General features: G+C 40.8%; 1 protein-coding gene across 2 annotated transcripts; it reads right to left on the bottom strand.

Moving 5' to 3' along the window:
• Positions 1-9,977: 9,977 nt before the first annotated feature.
• Positions 9,978-16,837, bottom strand: LOC127002517 (uncharacterized). 2 transcript variants are annotated; one of them, XM_050868585.1, is made up of 5 exons: positions 16,538-16,837; positions 13,809-13,976; positions 13,091-13,252; positions 12,899-12,928; positions 9,978-11,552 (listed from the first exon to the last, which is right to left on the bottom strand). In XM_050868585.1, exons 1-5 carry the CDS (start codon positions 16,683-16,685, stop codon positions 10,783-10,785), a joined length of 1,278 nt encoding a protein of 425 aa, XP_050724542.1. In that variant the 5' UTR covers positions 16,686-16,837; the 3' UTR covers positions 9,978-10,782. The 2 variants fall into 2 exon arrangements, with proteins under 2 accessions (XP_050724542.1, XP_050724543.1); XM_050868586.1 differs by lacking the exon at positions 12,899-12,928.
• Between the last annotated feature and the right edge of the window lie 957 nt (positions 16,838-17,794).

Raw genomic sequence — 17,794 nt, 5'->3', positions numbered from 1 at the left:
TTGGTAAGAGACATAAGTCAAGACAGACAGCATCTATAATGCCACTTCGGATGATGATAGTGAGGACGATGTATGCGAGACCATGGATTCACTTACACAAGATTCTGATGACGATATATCGGATGACGAGTTAATGGAAGGCGGTTTCGTGGTAGTGAACATTCATAGCATGAAGGGAACCACACAAAGATATGTCGCAAGAGTCGACGTAATCGACGGTGATGAAATCGAGGGAGTTTTCATGAAGAGAATCCCGGGACACAGGCCCATTAAAAGCAAACAGGCCTTCATAATCGACCACAATGATGAAGCATCATTCGATAAAAAAGATATTTCGGTGACACTACCAGCTCCGAAAAACTTGTCTGGTAGTCTGCGAAAGTCGAACCGGTTTGTGTTCCCATGTGATTTGGGAAGATTCAATCTCTCGTAGGCCTGTTGATGGACATAAGTGCATTTTGCTAAATTTTCAAAATGATTTTTTTATTCTTTTAAAAGGATGTATATGTACTAATGATACATAAAAAAATGTGTACTATCCTCTTTTTTAAAGGCTTTAAAAAGGTGAAAGCCTTATCAGGAGAATATCAATTTTATTTATGGTTAAAGGTAAATGACAGCTGCTCAAATGAACACTGACAGAGACAGTGTCACGTTACCAGGGAAGACCCCAGGTCGAAAAATCTAAAAAGTGGTTCATCTTACCCCACTTCCCCCTAACTAGGAGCTCCGAGCCAAAAAATATATTCAGTCCTCAGTCACACACACACACACACACACACACACACACACACACACACACACACACACACGTACAGTGTAATTCAAGCAAACAGATCTAAATTGAAAATGCTCGTATCTCGCTTATTTCCAAAGTCAAGTGTTTTATTAACAATCGGCAGCGGACGGGAAAAAAATTGATAACCCGACGGGCCTGACGTGTGGGGTGGGCAGTGGGGGGAGAGAGAGAGAGAGAGAGAGAGAGAGAGAGAGCAAATCATCCGTCTACTGACCTGTATGTCCTCACTAAACTGAGGGAAATCACGAACGGTAGGTATAATAATTTATGAAGAGTAACGAGCCTCCATTATGGGAAGTAAGGGTTGCATATGACTTGCGCTACACTGTCGTGTCATCCTGACAAGATGTTGCATCACTTCCACTGTACCCCTCCACTAGTGGTGGCAGCGCTCCACACGTAGGCACGAAGCAAGCACTTAACGAGCATAAGTAAATCTTGTGTTTACACTTGTAATATTTGCTTTGTTTTGTGTATGCAGCTCAGTGTTTTAAGGAAGTAATTGTTTTGAATCCTCGTAAACTTCATTTTCAAGAAAATAAAAATGTATAAGAAATGCATTGTAATTCTCAGACAACGACGTTGTTTGTTAACGCGCATCGGATCCGGGGACGAGTAGGTTTCGTTGCTTGTTTCTCCAACAGAAGTTCAGTCATCTATAGGCGATGGAAAGTTTTCAGATTCCGCCATAATCAACTTTACTTTTTAACCCTTAGTGGGTGATATTTTCTCAAATAGTCTCCAAAGCAAATACCCTTCACTCATCGTTAATCAAGTCATACTGATTATACTATTCTGAGGAGACCTCGGGTAACCTTGTCCCAGGGAATCTACCCCAACGGCCGGTGGCAACACTGCAGGGTGGCGCACGGCTGCCTGAGGTGACGGAGCTCACATATGAGGAGTCCGGCGGTAGTGGCGCGTGGCCTGTCATAAGTGTAACCATCACGTACCCTTTGAGGCTCCTAAATACTCTTCCGAACGCATGTGACCAGTTGTTGTGTCGCGTGTAACCTCGTAGCAGCACAAGAGGTTTGTACTGATGTTTCTGGAATAAGAAAGTGAAAGGATTGTATCACCTACAAGAGTACTTCCTTCCGTGTATAGTTATGTGAGCTCCTAAATTCCACCGTCGGTTACAACAGAAACGGCAAATCGTGTATACTGCCCCTTTTCACCCCCCCCCCCCCTTTTCGTTGCTTTTTTACATAGCTCAAATGGCAATTAGCACTACCCCAGCCACCATCCCCTCCCTGTCTTTGGCTTTACAGTGCCTAAAGTCAGGGATCTCCATGACCAATAACCCAGGAAAACTACTGTTGTACAATCGTGGGACACAAGTGTTGACACACTGTCCACTGAGTTTCGTTCACCGGCCCCGACTTTAAAATATATACACCGCATGGAAAGAGGCTAATGTTCAGATATGTCACTAAATATACACTCTCCATAATTTATTATATGTGAATTTGTCAGTTGTGCACACTGATAACAAGTTTGTAATTTGTGGAGGAAAATGTCTATTTTTTTCCATTTCGTTCAAATTTAGTCAAGGACAGCTAAAGTTGTTTACAAGGCTATTATGCATTTGAATAAATGTTGTATTCATTCCTGCAACGTCCTCCCTAAGAAAATACGAAGAAAACATTGATAACTTGCACAAATATTCTGATATGATCTAAAAATATATAATGATGAAACCATTTAACTCTCGCCTGACAATGTTATGTAATGACGTCATCGACCATGCCAGCCGGCGCATTTAGGAAACTAGTAGGCTATTGTGAATTGAATTGAATTACAAAGCTATTATTTTGCATTTAAGAATACTAAGCGATTCGTTTGCATTTATGAAACTAAGCCATTACTTTGCATTTACGAATACTAAGTTATTATTATGCATTTAAGAAAACTGCTATTATTTTGCAGTAACTTTTTTTGGTCAATTTACGGTTTCACCCAACCAACGATTTTCTCACGTGGTTCATGTTTTTCTGCTGATAGATGTAGAGAATTCCGTGATTTTGTTCCTCATTTCCGTCGCAAATGTCTACTTTTCGAGTTATGCCTCTTTTCGTTATGCCTATCCCTTCCCTAAACGATCTTGGGGGACCTGTGGGAACACGGGTTTTTTGGGTGGGGGAGCATGAAATCGACTAATATGCATTTCAAATGAGGTCGAGAAATCAACAGAATCGCATTAGAACACCAGTGAAAAGGCATAGCCTACATTTGTTTTGGTTGGAGCGGGGAAGCGGCCATTGTGATGTAAGCAGTGTTGCCAACGATCCGCTATGGGTGAACATCCCATCCTGATCTGCGCATGCGCGGACTTTGTTTACATACACAGGGCGGATTATTTTCGGCACGGTACCATGTCTTTTCTCGCTTACTTATTGTGATCTGTCCCACCCGAGTTTATATTTGTTTTTTTATGAAAGTAAATGATGACGTATGTTTTGAATTTGGAAAATGCGTGAAATATGAAAGTTGATTCCTGCACCTCTTGTATGTCAGCAAATGTGATAAATGAGATAACCTGCACCCCTTGTATGTCGGTAAATGTGATAAATAAGATAACCTGCACCACTTGTAGGGGGAGGTGGGGCAAAATGGCATAGCTTCTGCCAGCTATTGATAATGATATGGACTTACTCCTCGGCTCATTAGTCAGCTGCAACATCGGGGCAAGTTTGGACGCCGTCGTTTGTTTGTGTGTGAAAAATCCCAGAATATTTTATCACCAGCTGATCTATTGGTAAGGGTCTGATAAAATCGTGTTATAGGAGTACTGTGACTCATAATTTCATGTGTTATTGCATGATTCTTTGGAATTACTCTGTGCATGAGTCTGACTACTGAAACATTTTTCTGCACCGCCATTGTTCCGCTGAGATTGTTGTTAACATATTCATTGCCCTTGGGGCAAAACGGCCCACTTAACAATAATAATTATTTTTTGCTGCTAACTAACTCACAACTTCAGTGAACAAAGATAAGGACAAAGTGTTCTCTGTTTCTTTTATATGAATATTAATTTTATGCTATTGAGCAAAATAACAATTATTTTTGTAATGCATTAAGAACTTTTATGTTCAGAAAGGTAATTTCACTTTCACTTGTGAGTAGTTTCATGAGAGTTCATTGGTGTTCATGCTATTGAGCCACAGATCATTTATTTTTGTAATGGAATAAGAACTTTATGTTCAGGAAGGTAATATCACTTTTCATATGGAATTCATTGTTGTTCATGCTACTGAGCCTAAGAGCAATTGTTTTCTAATGGAATAAGAACTAGATTATTTTAGTTTTGTTAAGTAATCTTTCTAATGTGATTATCTGTCAAAACGTATGTTTGGCATGTTACCAAGCATTTCCATATGAGGGCCATTTTGCCCCATAAGTGAGGTCCGTTTTGCCCCGACCGTTGTACAAAATGGTCCACTTGTGGCTATTTTATTTTTTTTAATTCATGAGTAAAGGATCAAAAGTAGTTCTTCCAAAGAGAGTTTATTTTGTTTAATGATGAATAAAGATTGCAAAAACACCAACTATCTCTGAATATACTACAAAACTGATGCAAAATTTGGAGTGAAACCTTAAGGGTGCCGTTTTGCCCCACCTTCCCCTGTGTCGGTAAATGTGATAAGTGAGATAACCTGCACCCCTTGTACGTCGGTAAATGTGATTGGTGAGATAACCTGCACCCCCTGTACGTCGGTAAATGTAATAAATGTAATAACCTATACCCCTTGTACGTCGGTAAATGTAATAAATGTGATAACCTATACCCCTTGTATGTCGGTAAATGTAATAAATGTGATAACCTATACCCCTTGTATGTCGGTAAATGTAATAAATGTAATAACCTATACCCCTTGTATGTCGGTAAATGTAATAAATGTGATAACCTATACCCCTTGTATGTCGGTAAATGTGATAAATGTGATAACCCTTGAATGTCATCCTGGAATTTGGCCATTCTCTCATAAAAACTAGCATGCTGTATTGCCGCCATCTTGCCTGGACAAACTAATATCAACACTCTGTGATAGTAAACATTGGGTTCTGCGCATGCGCAGATCAGGATCGGATAGACTAAAATACATTGATGAGATTTATCGCCACGCCGGGCTGCCCACAACATTTCCTCCCGTCACTCCAGAAACACAGGCCGAGGACCGCGAACTTGTTTTCCACTGGAATGCCTCAGATTTGCTACACTTTTTTGTGCTGTCTGTAGCGCCGGTAGGGTTTTTTGAGGGGCGTTATAGACGGCCCCAGCCTGTTAGTGGCGCAAGCTAATTTTATTTATGGTGGCTGACGTGATGTATGACTTGCTTGGCCCATGATGCCTCCCGGTGCTCCTCTTGACCGAAGTTGCTGAAGTTAAGGTTGATTGAAGATCCGGACAGCATGCGAAGTGCCTTCCCACCCCTCAACTTAGCCACAGCCTCTTTGACCTCAACCAGAGAGGATGAACTTTCGTCAATGGGTGGGTCAGCATCCACCACTTGTAACCCAGCAACTGGAAGCTGCCGACGTGGAGAGTCCACCATGTACAGCTGCTCAAAGTTCTCAGCCCAACGTGCCCTCTGCCCATTCATGTAAGACACGAGGCAGCCGTCAGCTGTTCGGATAGTGCTCACCTAATAAGTGGGAGACTTGGAGCGGAGCATCTTCACGGCTCGATAAGCAGGTCGGGGGTCATTCGCATTTAAATGGCCCTCGACTTCCTCAGCGAGACTCCTGACATACCTCTCCTTGTCTCTCCTCAGGAGAGCTCTAGTCCTACGCGACAGAGCCCTGTATTGGTCCCGCTTCCCAGCAAGTCTGACAGCGCGACTCTCCTCAATATTATCCAACGTCTCCACCGAGGCAAAGGCACTCCTAGATCTCGGGCGCTCTCCAGTGCACTCCTCGGCATCTTGCAGAGTCTTACGTTTGAAGGTATTCCACAGTTCTACAGGGTCTCCCAGGGTGCTGAGCACATCGAACCGATTTGAGACCGTCACTGCATACTCCTAAGCACATGCCAGGTCCTTCAGCCTCTCGAGATGGAACACAGTAGTGTTGCATCTCGAGATTCTTTTTGACCTAACATGAACCTTGAGTGTTGCAACAACAAGCCTATGGTCAGTTGCAAAGAACGCAGCACTCCGGTAAACCCTGCAGTTCTGAAGGATCCTCCAATGAGTATTTACGAGAATGTGGTCGATCTCCTTAGCTACACCTCCGACATCGCTATATCAAGTCCAGCGGTGCAGCTCTGGTCTCTGGTACCAGGAACCCGCAATTCTCAACTTTCTGGATTTTGCAAAATTCAGGAGGAGAGAGCTGTTGATGTTCCTGGTACATTTGCGGAAATGAGTTCCTGTACCCACTGTGGTAAGCCTTCCCTCCAACCGGCAACGTCGCAGTAGTGCTACTCAAGTGTTGTTGTGAATAAACGATGTTCGTCGTGTTCGGCTGTGAGTGGCGGAGAGGTTCACTGCTATTCAGGAAGTGTAAGGGAAGCTTTATCCATAATTAAGAGGTGAAAATAAATGTAGCATGTGTATGTAACACATGTTAAACCAAGATATCACTACAAAATAATAACACCAGAGAGAAGACGAGGCGTATTATCTAGAGTCGAGACTTTGATGATCCGCTCATCCATCAGCATTCACGTGTGAACGTGTGCACTCTCTCTCTCTCTCTCTCTCTCTCTCTCTCTCTCTCTCTCTCTCTCTCTCTCTCTCTCTCTCGATGGAAATCCGATATAATTTTCTCACTTTCTAAGAAATCCGGCCACCTGTTTTTAACCAGTCTCTCACATACATTCGCAACCACACTAGTGAGTGATACCGGTCTGTAATTTAATGTGTCCGCTCTCTTGCCTCCCTTAAAAATTGGTACCGTACTATATTTGCTCTCTTCCAATCTTGTGGTACCTTTTCTTCACTCAGAGAGGCACTCATTATGGAGTGCAGTGTCTCTGCAAGTTGATCACTACATTCTTTCAAGATCCACCCTGATACTCCATCCGGCCCCGTCGCCTTTCTTACATCCAATTTGTTCAAACTTGTCTTTGACCTCCTGCACCGTTAACTGAATCTCTTGCATAATCTTTCCTTTTTCTTGGCCCGGGGGTTGTACAAATTCTTCTTTTGTAAAATTCTATGGAAGCTGTTATTCATCACCTCTGCCATCTTTGCTGGGTCCTCATATGTGGTTTCATCCATTTTCAGTTTATCGCTTTTTTCTCTATTCTTTAATTTGCCGTTCACACGTCTATAAAATAGTTTGGGTAGGTCTTTTCACTTGTCGATTATATCTTTTTCATATTTCCTTTTTTCTTCTCTTTTAATCTTTGTATATTCATTCCTTGCTTGTTTGAAATCGTTCCACGAGTTAATTCTTCTTCGTCTCCTCCATCCCTTCCAAGCTTCCTCTTTTCTCTTTCTAATTATCTCGGATCTCTTGTTAAACCACTCCTTTTTACCAACATCCTTTTTGGTTACCTTGGGGACATATCTATTTTCGGCTTCCTTGTATAGCTTTAAAAACGCCTCCCACTTATCCGGGTGCGGGTGGAGAGAGGCGAAATCGAGAAAATTCTCCGCCCGCCTGATTGGCTACCACTTAAGCCCCGCCCCTTCGGATCTACCTTCTCCCCATTGGCTGAAGTACTTGGTCTTTTGGCTGGAAGTACTTGATCTTGATCCTGCAGGTGACCCACAAGCTTCCTCTTTTACTCAGGCACACATAATTTTACGTACTACATACGTATATTATAAATAATTATAATAAATATGATCTTGATCCTGCAGGTGACTCACAAGCTTCCTCTTTTACTCAGGCACACAAAATTTTACGTACATAAGTATAGTATATCATCCTTTCTAGTCTGATTTTGTATCTCCTTGTGTTCCTCGATCCTTGCTTGCCTCTCCCTGTCTTCCTGGCTGCCTCCCTTCCTCTCTCTCTTTCCCTGTCTCCCTGGCTGCCTCGATCCCTTCCTCTTTCTCCCTGTCTTCCTGACTGCCTCCCTTCCTCTCTCTCTCTTCCTGGCTGCCTCCCTTCCTCTCTCTCTCTCCCTGTCCGCCTCTCTCCCTACTCCCTACTTTTCGAGCTAACTTCGCATCCTTCATCCTTTCTAGTCTGATTTTGTATCTAAGAGTCGTCTTCATTAGTGTTTCCCTAAAAGTACTCCAATCTGTCTCCTCTCAAAGCTTCTATAGCTACATACCTGGGTGCATTCAGTGCCATTCTAGCTCCTCTATTCTGGCGTACTTTTAACTTGTCTATTTCACTTTTATCCCATGTAGCTAGTAGTAGTAGTGGTGGTATAGTTCACTACATCATTGTCAAGGTCTGTGAGTGTGAAGTTGTCCATTTATGTCCCACAATAAGTGGAAATTATTCCATGAGCAAACTCCCAAAGAGTATATAGCCCAGAGTCAAGAGTGTGCCATCTACTCCTCTTCAAATGTGATTGGGATCACTTAACCTGCTAAACATAAAGTGATATTACCAAAACCCAGTTTCAATTTGCATACAATTTATTTCTTACAGATTAAAGATTTCTTTATTGCACTAGGCACGGACGGCAAGGGTAGGGCAGGGCAAAGCCGGTTCAGACAGGGCAGGGTATACAAGGCATGGACAAAAAAGGGTAGGACCGGGTAAGATATGGATGGGAAGGGAAGGCAAGACTTACCCTAAAATATTAAAGAGAACATTTAGACATGAAAATAACGATTAATACTGTAAAAGAGATAAAACAAATGTCTCTAATTACAATTTTGGAGTCTGAGGTAAAATCAACATTAAAAAATTTGCAGAATGATAAAGGTTCAGGACCCTATGAACTTTAACCTGAACTATATAAATGTCTAATTGAACATATGAGACCAACCTAAAAGAACTAATTAAATGTTACAACCTGCTAGTATATAACACTATAATTCCTGAAGACTGGAAATTATCCATAAAAAAAAATAATGTCCATCATGAAGAACAAGATTAAATAACAACTCTTCAACAATGAAGTGAAAGCAACTCAAGCAGGTTTTACTAAAGCTGGTAGAACAGAAGGCAATCAAATTATGTTACAGTATTGTATGAAAGAAAGCTTCTGAAAGAAAAAACACTTAATCGTTACAACGATCGATTTTAACAAAGCTTCTGATTCTGTCAAAAAAGATAGTTTGACAAGTGTCTCAAAAATACAAATACCCAACCCAATTGACATAATAACATATATCTAACATGATGACAAAACAAAATAATGCTACCAGATAACACCAAGATGAAGATACAGATTTATAGTGGCATAAGACAAGGATGATCAGGATTTAAGATGTTAACATAGTAGGTACTTCATAATCCAGGAACTTGAACAGAAAAATAATGGCTTTCCAAATGAGAGGTTCAACATTACCACATTTTTTTTTTTTTGTGGATACTGTTTTGCAATTACCACAAACAATAGAACAAGCAAAGGAAAATTTTAAATGTCTAGTAGAAATTAGTAGGAGCTGTGGGCTCGAAAGCAACAAAAATAAAAGTAATATAATGAAATACAACATGCAAGACCAGCCACAACAAATAGAAGGTATAAATGTAACATCTACTATTAAATACCTTGGACCTTGGTGTTACTTTAATAAATGCCCCAAAATATCTTTACCAAACATAAAGAACAGTTGATACAATAAGCAGATAAAATGGCCAACCTCACATACCCTATAAGAGCCAGGAGCTGTAATAAGATAACAATTGGTAAACCATGTTAGAAGAGTGTGGTATTACGTGCCAGCAATTTTATATGGATCCAACATTATAAACATAAACAAAATTGACATAGAAAAGCTATAAAGAATAGAAACACCATCTGATCTGATATGAAGAAATGAGAGGAGAATGTGAGATCTAGGGCAAGCAAGGAGAGAATAGTACAAGGATAGGATGAGTACCTAGATGGAGACTCTTCAGTATTGGCTATCCCCAGGGGGGGAGTTCATAGGAACAGGCATCTGAGATAGATCAGATAACCTTTCTCCTATCTTTTGTCTCATCTCTTTGCTCGGCTTTGTCAAACCTTGACCTGTGTCCACTCTTTTCCTCTTTGTCGAATACAGCTTTTGTTGTTTATCACAGTGTTTATTGGCTGGCTCTTTTTTGGTGGCCAAATCCACAGGAAGCATACAATTACTGCTTGCTAAGTTTTTTGCTGCACTTAAAATGGCAACTGCCTTTCGAATGTGATCACCTGCAGCTTTAAATGCTTCTTGGTCAGAAATTTCTTTACATTGAGGCAACAGGTTTGAATGAATATACTTAATTAATTGTTCTCCATAGTTTTGTGGCTGTGAATCCGTGGACAATTTGTTGCATACAATATCTTGGATATATTCTATTTCTTCAGAGGGGGAGTTAGGCATTGCTACTTGTGTTTTACCCTCCATATGTTGAACAACAGCATGTATGTGCTTACATATATTTCTTGTACCTTTATCATTGTCTTCACAGGTGCACATATACATACATTGACATACATTACAATATGTACAGCGTTCTCTACATATGTTACAGGAGAGATCACGTGTTATTACTGTGTATTTCTTCTGTTTAATTGAGGCAGAACTTACAAGAAAATGTCCATCATCTTCCACAACGTCAAGATTCTTGCTGTCACGGTGTCTTTCATTTAGTTCATGCCTTCTGGTTCTGTTTTTCATTAAATCTATCATTCTTTTATAAGTCACATCATTCACTAGTTTACCCAAAACAGAGAGTATAGTCTAACCTCTTTACCTTTTTACCATTCATGTATACATACTTCAGTAGCCTGTGCATGCTTTCCAGAAAGTTGTTGGTATGGAGGGTAACATCTTTTCTAAAACATTTGGGCCACAGTTTTATCCTGTTTTCATCAAGGTAATTTTCATTAAAGTAAGTGAGAAACTGCTGATAATTAGCTTTACTCAGATGCATCAGGAATCCCTTGCACTTTTATTAAATTCATCCTCCTCTGGCTCATCCATGAGTGCCCTAACCATTTGGTAAATCTCTTTCTTCTGATGGAGAGGTGCCTTGATTTTAGAACCAATATTTCTCCTGAAAGTGCGATCAGTGTGCCAACTACAGTTCAGGTATAAAACCTGTTGAGGCACATCCCCATGCATGATCGCATTCCAAGCATTCCTAAACATGGGATCATCATCGCTCATAAAGATTTTTGCACAGAGGGAACCCAAACGCTTTTTTACTTCACCAAGAAAAACCTTAAGTATGGCTTCATTTACTGTACTGCTAATAAGAAAGGCCACAGGAAAACCCTGGTTTAGATCTGTGACAGTCATCAATGTTGTTAATTGGTAACCTTCATACTGGCTAATACAATGGGTCGAGTCCATACAAATCTGAAGCTCTTGACCACTCTCAAGTTGTTTTGAGAATACCCTTCTTTGTTCCTCTTTTATGAAACCCAGTACAAATTCTTTTTTACCTATTTCAGGATTCTCAGGGTCTATTGAATTTTGATCCTTGAAATACAAAAGATCACCTGCCTCCCTATATTCTGTTACAATCAAACGGACACTAGTACTGTCATCTGGATGCCGTTTATGTTCTTGTTTCAGACCAAATTGTGTAACAATGTTCTTTATATCCTGGCTCTCCAATATTGCAGCTCTACTCTCTCCAGCAGATTTTCGCACTTGTTCCAGAATGTGTTCATGTGAGACACCACGAAGAATCATGCCTGGAAAATACAAACTTAATTAGTAATGAAACCACTACAGGCTATAAAAATAGTCTGCAACCTATGGTGCCTTCTGCCTTTGCTAGTATTTGCATGTATAAAACGTATATTAGGTTACAGTGTAGAACCATGCTTCAAAGTTGGTGTACAATTAATGTAATGCAATGCTTTGAAAGCAAGTCTTATAACGGGTTCCCAACCTTACAACCATGATCCTGTGAAGGCACTTAATACCAAAGGAATCGATTTTCTTCTTCAAGTCACTATTCAGTGCCCATGTCTCACTTCCATAGAGACAGGGATCACAAGTGATTTGAAGAGCCGAACATTTGCCTTTCTGCACAGGTATCGACAACGCCATGTACTCGAGCTGAAAGAGTCCGTAACACCATGTGCTATCCCAATCTGTCGCAAGACTTAATGTCATGATCCCAAATACTTGTAAATGCCACTATTGAGACATGAAGTACAATAATATTGTTGAAACTGATTCAATACAGCACATCTCTACTCCACGGCCGATCCTTACAAACTGTCCCCTTCTTTCTGTGTTGTTACTGGCGCCTCCTCTCGTGGTAGTGAGAAATAAGGACGCCCTTCATAACTTAACACTGAATAGGCGTAAATCTTGGTAGTGGGCCCATATGAACCTCCACCACCACACTCCCTCACCTCCAATCAGTTTCTCTCGTATCTTCACTACTAAGATTTAGTCAAATTTTTCGTGCATATCAGCCAGATACTCATCTGGCAGCAACATTTACAGACTATTTGTTTGAGACTTCGAGTACTGGGTAAAGGTTCCATTGTTAACTTACGAGCTAGGGCGAGGAAGCTCAGCGGACAATCAGGCTCCAGCCGTCCACCTGTAAACACACTCTCAAGTATACCCATGGAACGCCCTCTTCGTGTATCATTCTCCTGGACTTACGTAAGTTACAACAGTGGCGACGAGGATCACACATGCATGCTACCATGCCGCTGTTTGGCCACATTGGAGAGTTTGACGAGTCTGACAAGTCTGAATTAGTCCTCTAAAAATCAATCAACGATCTTCACTGAGCAGTGAACGATCACCATTGAGTGATAATTGCACTGAGCAACATGCACCTTAACCCATATACAGGCATATATATACTCATTCTGTCAAAAGGCAGTGGGACTATTAATACAAGAAAGAATACAAATCAGTATTACAAGAATAAAGATAATGCACTTCAACCTTACTATCACCATTACAGAATACAAATAAGAATACAAATCAGTATTACAAGAATAAAGTTAATGCATAACCTTACTATCACCATTACAGTTTGTCAAGCATAAAAAAAGAACTTCAAACTTACGCAGTGAAGATGCACCAAACATAGATGCAGCTAGAACAAAAGGGGCAAATTATTTAAGTAATGGTAAGTTAAATTATTCATGTACAGTGAAAGCCCTTGTATATGCTGTAATAGTATGCAATTGGGATAACGGATAAGTGAATTTATACCACTGCAACTTCCAGGAACAAAGATGTACACTTCTTACTGTACCTGCAATTTTATCCTTCACGCTGGCAGGAAGAGTCATGTGGACAAGGCTGTGGAAGTTTATATCATGCTCATGATGCTCCACGTAGTAGGTGACCTGGACACATCCATTCTGCCTCACTGCCTCAATAGATGATGTGCAGTAGTATCCCATTTTACTGGTACCTGTACAAAATATAAATAAACATACAAATTTAGTTCCACAGGTTTATAATTCAGTATATACACTGCGCTTCTCCTTTCTGGAAAGTGTATAGGTTAATAACTGAACAGACCCACCAATTCTAAATTTTTCCCTGCCTTAGATGACTTAAGCTAACTAACTATGAAGACGTCCCGTCAGCTGCCGCCATACCAGATTGTCCCTTACAGACAAAACCTGGTGCCATCTATGCAGGTAATATGCCTCAATAGATGGGCAAGCACCTTGCCTGGCACACTCAACAGCGTAATATCACAGTAAATGCTGCAGTCCTGGCCGTCCCCTTTGCCTTACCAGATAGGGACGACTGGTCCCCTTTTCCAGTCAGGAAGAACAGTACCACTCTGCCATACGGTAGTCAGGACAGTATGCAACTGCTACATTGCTAACTTACAACTGGAATATTATTCTTAATGACAATGTATAAAACCAAAATTAAACGTGGACTTGCATCTTCAACATCCTATACCCAAGCCCTAAATTAAATATGGAAATTTCTTGCAAAGTGTTATAGCTCACCTTGGCTTTTTTCAGCACGCTTGTGGGTACTCTTTGATGATTTCTGCACACCTGATCTTCGGCAATAGTATATGGTTTTGGTGCTGTCAACTGATTTCTTGTTACCCGTATGAGACGTATAATTTACTCCAACCTCCATTTCCAGTGCATCTTTCCATGCCATAAACTCTGTAAAGATATTGTTTATAAGTAAAATACAAACAATCAACCAAATGCATAATTATTGTAATATGTCCCATATCTTATGGCAGAGCAGGCTTATTCGCACATTGGCTGATTCAGACCATTTAGTGGCCTATTTGACACTTGTCCCCAAAACATAACCTAATATAACCAAACCAAAAGCTAACCTGATACAACCTAACATTATAACCTACCATAAGTTACCTAGCAGAATGTAACCTAACCTGATATAACCTAACCTAATAGTACAAGTTAACATAATATTTTAACATAAGTCCACTAATATCCAAGAAAACTATACCTACCTCCCAACACCAGCCTATAACCACCGCTAACCGCTGCTCTGTTTCAGGTTTACCAAAATAAAAGTGTATTTTCTAGTAGTGAACTTATTTGTCTTGTCACAGAATAAGAGTTATGTAAAATAATACTGTAGGTAAGTATACCGCTCAATACCAATATTTGTGCTAGTATTTGATGGCCAGATGTGCAACTATTTTAACATTTACCAACATAATTAAGCTTTTTTTTTTTCGGCCGATTTTGTTTGAACATACTACAGAGACGAGAAAAAAAAAAAACTTGCACAGTATGTCTTGCTTTCAAGTCACTCCGGCCCACAGTTTTTCCAGCCGCAGGTCACTCCGGCCTCCCCAACTCTTCCCCCCCCCTGGTCACTCCGGCCTTCCCCCCTGGTCACTCCAGCCACCCCCCCTGGTCACTCTGGCCTCCTTGTTTACTTTATGACTGCTCCATCTCTCCTGAAGATTTATTTACTCCAGTATCACACACACACACACACACACACACACACACACACACACACACACACACACACGTTCGTGGGTATAGGGTTATTTTGTGTTTCGATACTAAACAACCATACAACAGTGGCGTTCGAAATAAATGGTTGTTCACGTCAACACACACACACACACACACACACACACACACACACACACACACACACACACACGTTCATATACCCGCCCGCTGCTTTGGGGGGCCGGAGTTACTTGGGTCGATTGTGAAGCAGGCCGGAATCACCAGGGCCGGAAAAACTATGGGCCGGTGTGACCAGGGCCGGAAAAACTGTGGGCCGGAGTGACTTGTTACCATGCCTACACACCCACAAACTGTTAGTATTAGACTAATAGGTAGTATTGAATTGTTACAGTACCATCTATTATAAGAGAAGTCCAGAAATATCCAAGAAAATTATACCTACCCCTTCCCCAACACCACCCTAACCCCTGCACTGTTTCAGGTTAACCAAATAATATGTGTGCTACGTAGTATATATTTGGTGGTATTATTCGCCTTTTAGGTACACCGCACCTTTATAATAAAATAGGGAGAGAGAGGTGGATTGAGTCGCTTTCCAGAGGTTTCGCCACCTGTAGGTGGTAGTAGGTAGTAGCCAGTAGGTAGGTAGTTTATCCAAGAACAGTAGCTACACAGTGCACATGTGACACCGAATCGTCTATAAATCAGTCATCATATACATATATATATATATATATATATATATATATATATATATATATATATATATAATTATATATATATATATATATATATATATGATACAATATATATATATATATATATAGGGTATTATTGAGCAAACAGGGGCGTACTAATTTTCTGACACTGACTATTTATTTCTAGGCTAAATATGATGTTTTTTCATTTCGAGATAGTTTTTTTGGGTGCAAACCACAAAAAAGTGTCTTTTTTTTTATTTTGAAGTTAATTATGAAATGTGGTCATTTTGCACTATCTCGAAGGTAAAAACCATCATATCTTGCCCAGAAATAAATAGTCAGTGCCAGTCCAAGCGAAGGATCATCCTGTAGGGCTGACTATACAGTATACTAACCAAACCTGACCTAACCTAACCCTGCGGGGCTGACTACGGGGGAGCATGTGTTGCTGCCGCTCCACACTTTAACCACTCCATGAGGTACCACACATTTACATATATTACTGATGCTTTTATCGTGTAGATCTCATAATTTCCTTTATTTTGAACCATTGCACGGCATATACAACTCGACTGAATATCTTATTACCGATTTTTTAAGTTTTAAGTACCATTTCGACTTAGCCTGCAACACCGCTCGGGCGAAACTTTGAAGATAGGAAAATTATAGTTTTTAGTGGCCTGCACCCTTAAAAACTATCTGGAAATGATGTAGCATCACATTTTGCCAAGAAATAAACAGTCAGTGTCAGAAAATTAGTACGAACCTAACCTAACCCTGCGGGGCTGACTAACCTAACCAAACCTAACCTGACCTAACCTAACCTAACCCTGCGGGGCTGACTAACCTAGCCCTGCGGGGGCACGGCATATACAACTCGACTAAATATCTTATTACCGATTTTTTAAGTTTTAAGTACCATTTCGACTTAGTCTGCAACACTGCATCCTTAAAAACTATCTGGAAATGATGTAGCATCACATTTTGCCTAGAAATAAACAGTCAGTGTCAGAAAATTTGCACGCCCCTGTTTCCTCAATAATAGCCATATGAACCAACCTTCTTCTGAAGCAAACTCATACTGGGCTGTAGTAGTTTCAATGTTATGAAACTGTTGGAGATGTTGCCTGTAGATGCTTAACCTGGAAAAGTTTACTCCACATTCCTTGCACTGAACAGCTGTAGGTTTGCTGCACTCTGTTCTCATTGAGTCATGGACTTCACTGGTGTGTCTTTCCTTGGCAAATTTAGATGAAAATGTTTTGTTACAGAGATCACATGTTTTGTTGTTATCTGAATTTGATATCACAGGGGGCAACTTTAACCCATGGACGCATTTCAGATGTCGTTTTCTGGATGCAGAGGGAGACAATAGTTTGTCACATATCTCACACATGAAAGTTTGTTTGTCTTTTGTAACCTACATGACGCTTGCACTGCACTTCTCTGCGGAGGGAGCTGCTCAGCATGTAAACAAACGGCGGGAAGACGACCAAGTACTTCCAGCCAATGGGGAGAAGGTAGATCCGAAGGGGCGGGGCTTAAGTGGTAGCCAATCAGGCGGGCGGAGAATTTTCTCGATTTCGCCTCTCTCCACCCGCACCCCACTTATCCTGTGTACTCTTGGCTTTGTACAGCCCACTCCAACTTGCATTTTCAAAAAAGGTTATCATGCTAACAAAGTCACAGTAGTTGCTTCTCCCAATTTTGTGATTTTCTTTTCGGTCAATCGTTTTCTTTTCTGATACTTCAAATTCCACAACCTAATGGTCACTCTTCGCTATTGGACAATCTACGTTAAGATTTTCTATTATTTCCGGCGCCTTACTAAATATATACCAGGTCTAGTCTTGATGCCTCGCATTCTTTCCCGAATCTGGTATGTTCCTTGATCCACTGAGTCAGCACATGTTCCACTGCCAGTTGCAGGAGTCTTCCTCCCCACGACTCGTCTGCTCCCTGCGTCTCTCAATCCTCCCATTCCACCTCCATGCAGTTGAAATCACCCATTATAAGTATTCTCTCACACTCCCTCAACATTTCATCCTTGCAACTCACCGTCTCTTGTATCATTTGTTTATATTCCCGCAACCCCATACGCTTGTTCATGGGGGCACATACCCTACTACATAATGCCTCCTTCTTCCTTCAGCACCCACACATTTATCTTTCAACACCTCTGTCAAGCCTTCACCCTCAATTACCTCCTCCACCCTAATGCCTTTTTTTAACCATTAACATCACACCTCCTCCCTGTTTTATCTTTCTGTCTCTCCTCCATATGTTGTTTGCACCTTCTCCAATCCCCACCACCTC

Source organism: Eriocheir sinensis, chromosome 23 (assembly GCF_024679095.1).
Source record: "Eriocheir sinensis breed Jianghai 21 chromosome 23, ASM2467909v1, whole genome shotgun sequence".
Lineage (NCBI taxonomy): Eukaryota > Metazoa > Arthropoda > Malacostraca > Decapoda > Varunidae > Eriocheir > Eriocheir sinensis.
Note: the sequence above shows the minus strand (reverse complement) of the source record. Positions and strands in the feature narration are given on the sequence as shown.

Coding starts and splice junctions, on each gene's coding strand:
- LOC127002517 (XM_050868585.1), bottom strand. CDS start 16,685: ATGAGAACAGAGTGCAGCAAACCTACAGCTGTTCAGTGCAAGGAATGT. Junction 13,977..16,537: donor TGAGTTTGCTTCAGAAGAAG/GTTGGTTCATAT, acceptor ATATCTTTACAG/AGTTTATGGCATGGAAAGAT. Junction 11,553..12,898: donor GTTTGGTGCATCTTCACTGC/GTAAGTTTGAAG, acceptor TGTATTTTCCAG/GCATGATTCTTCGTGGTGTC.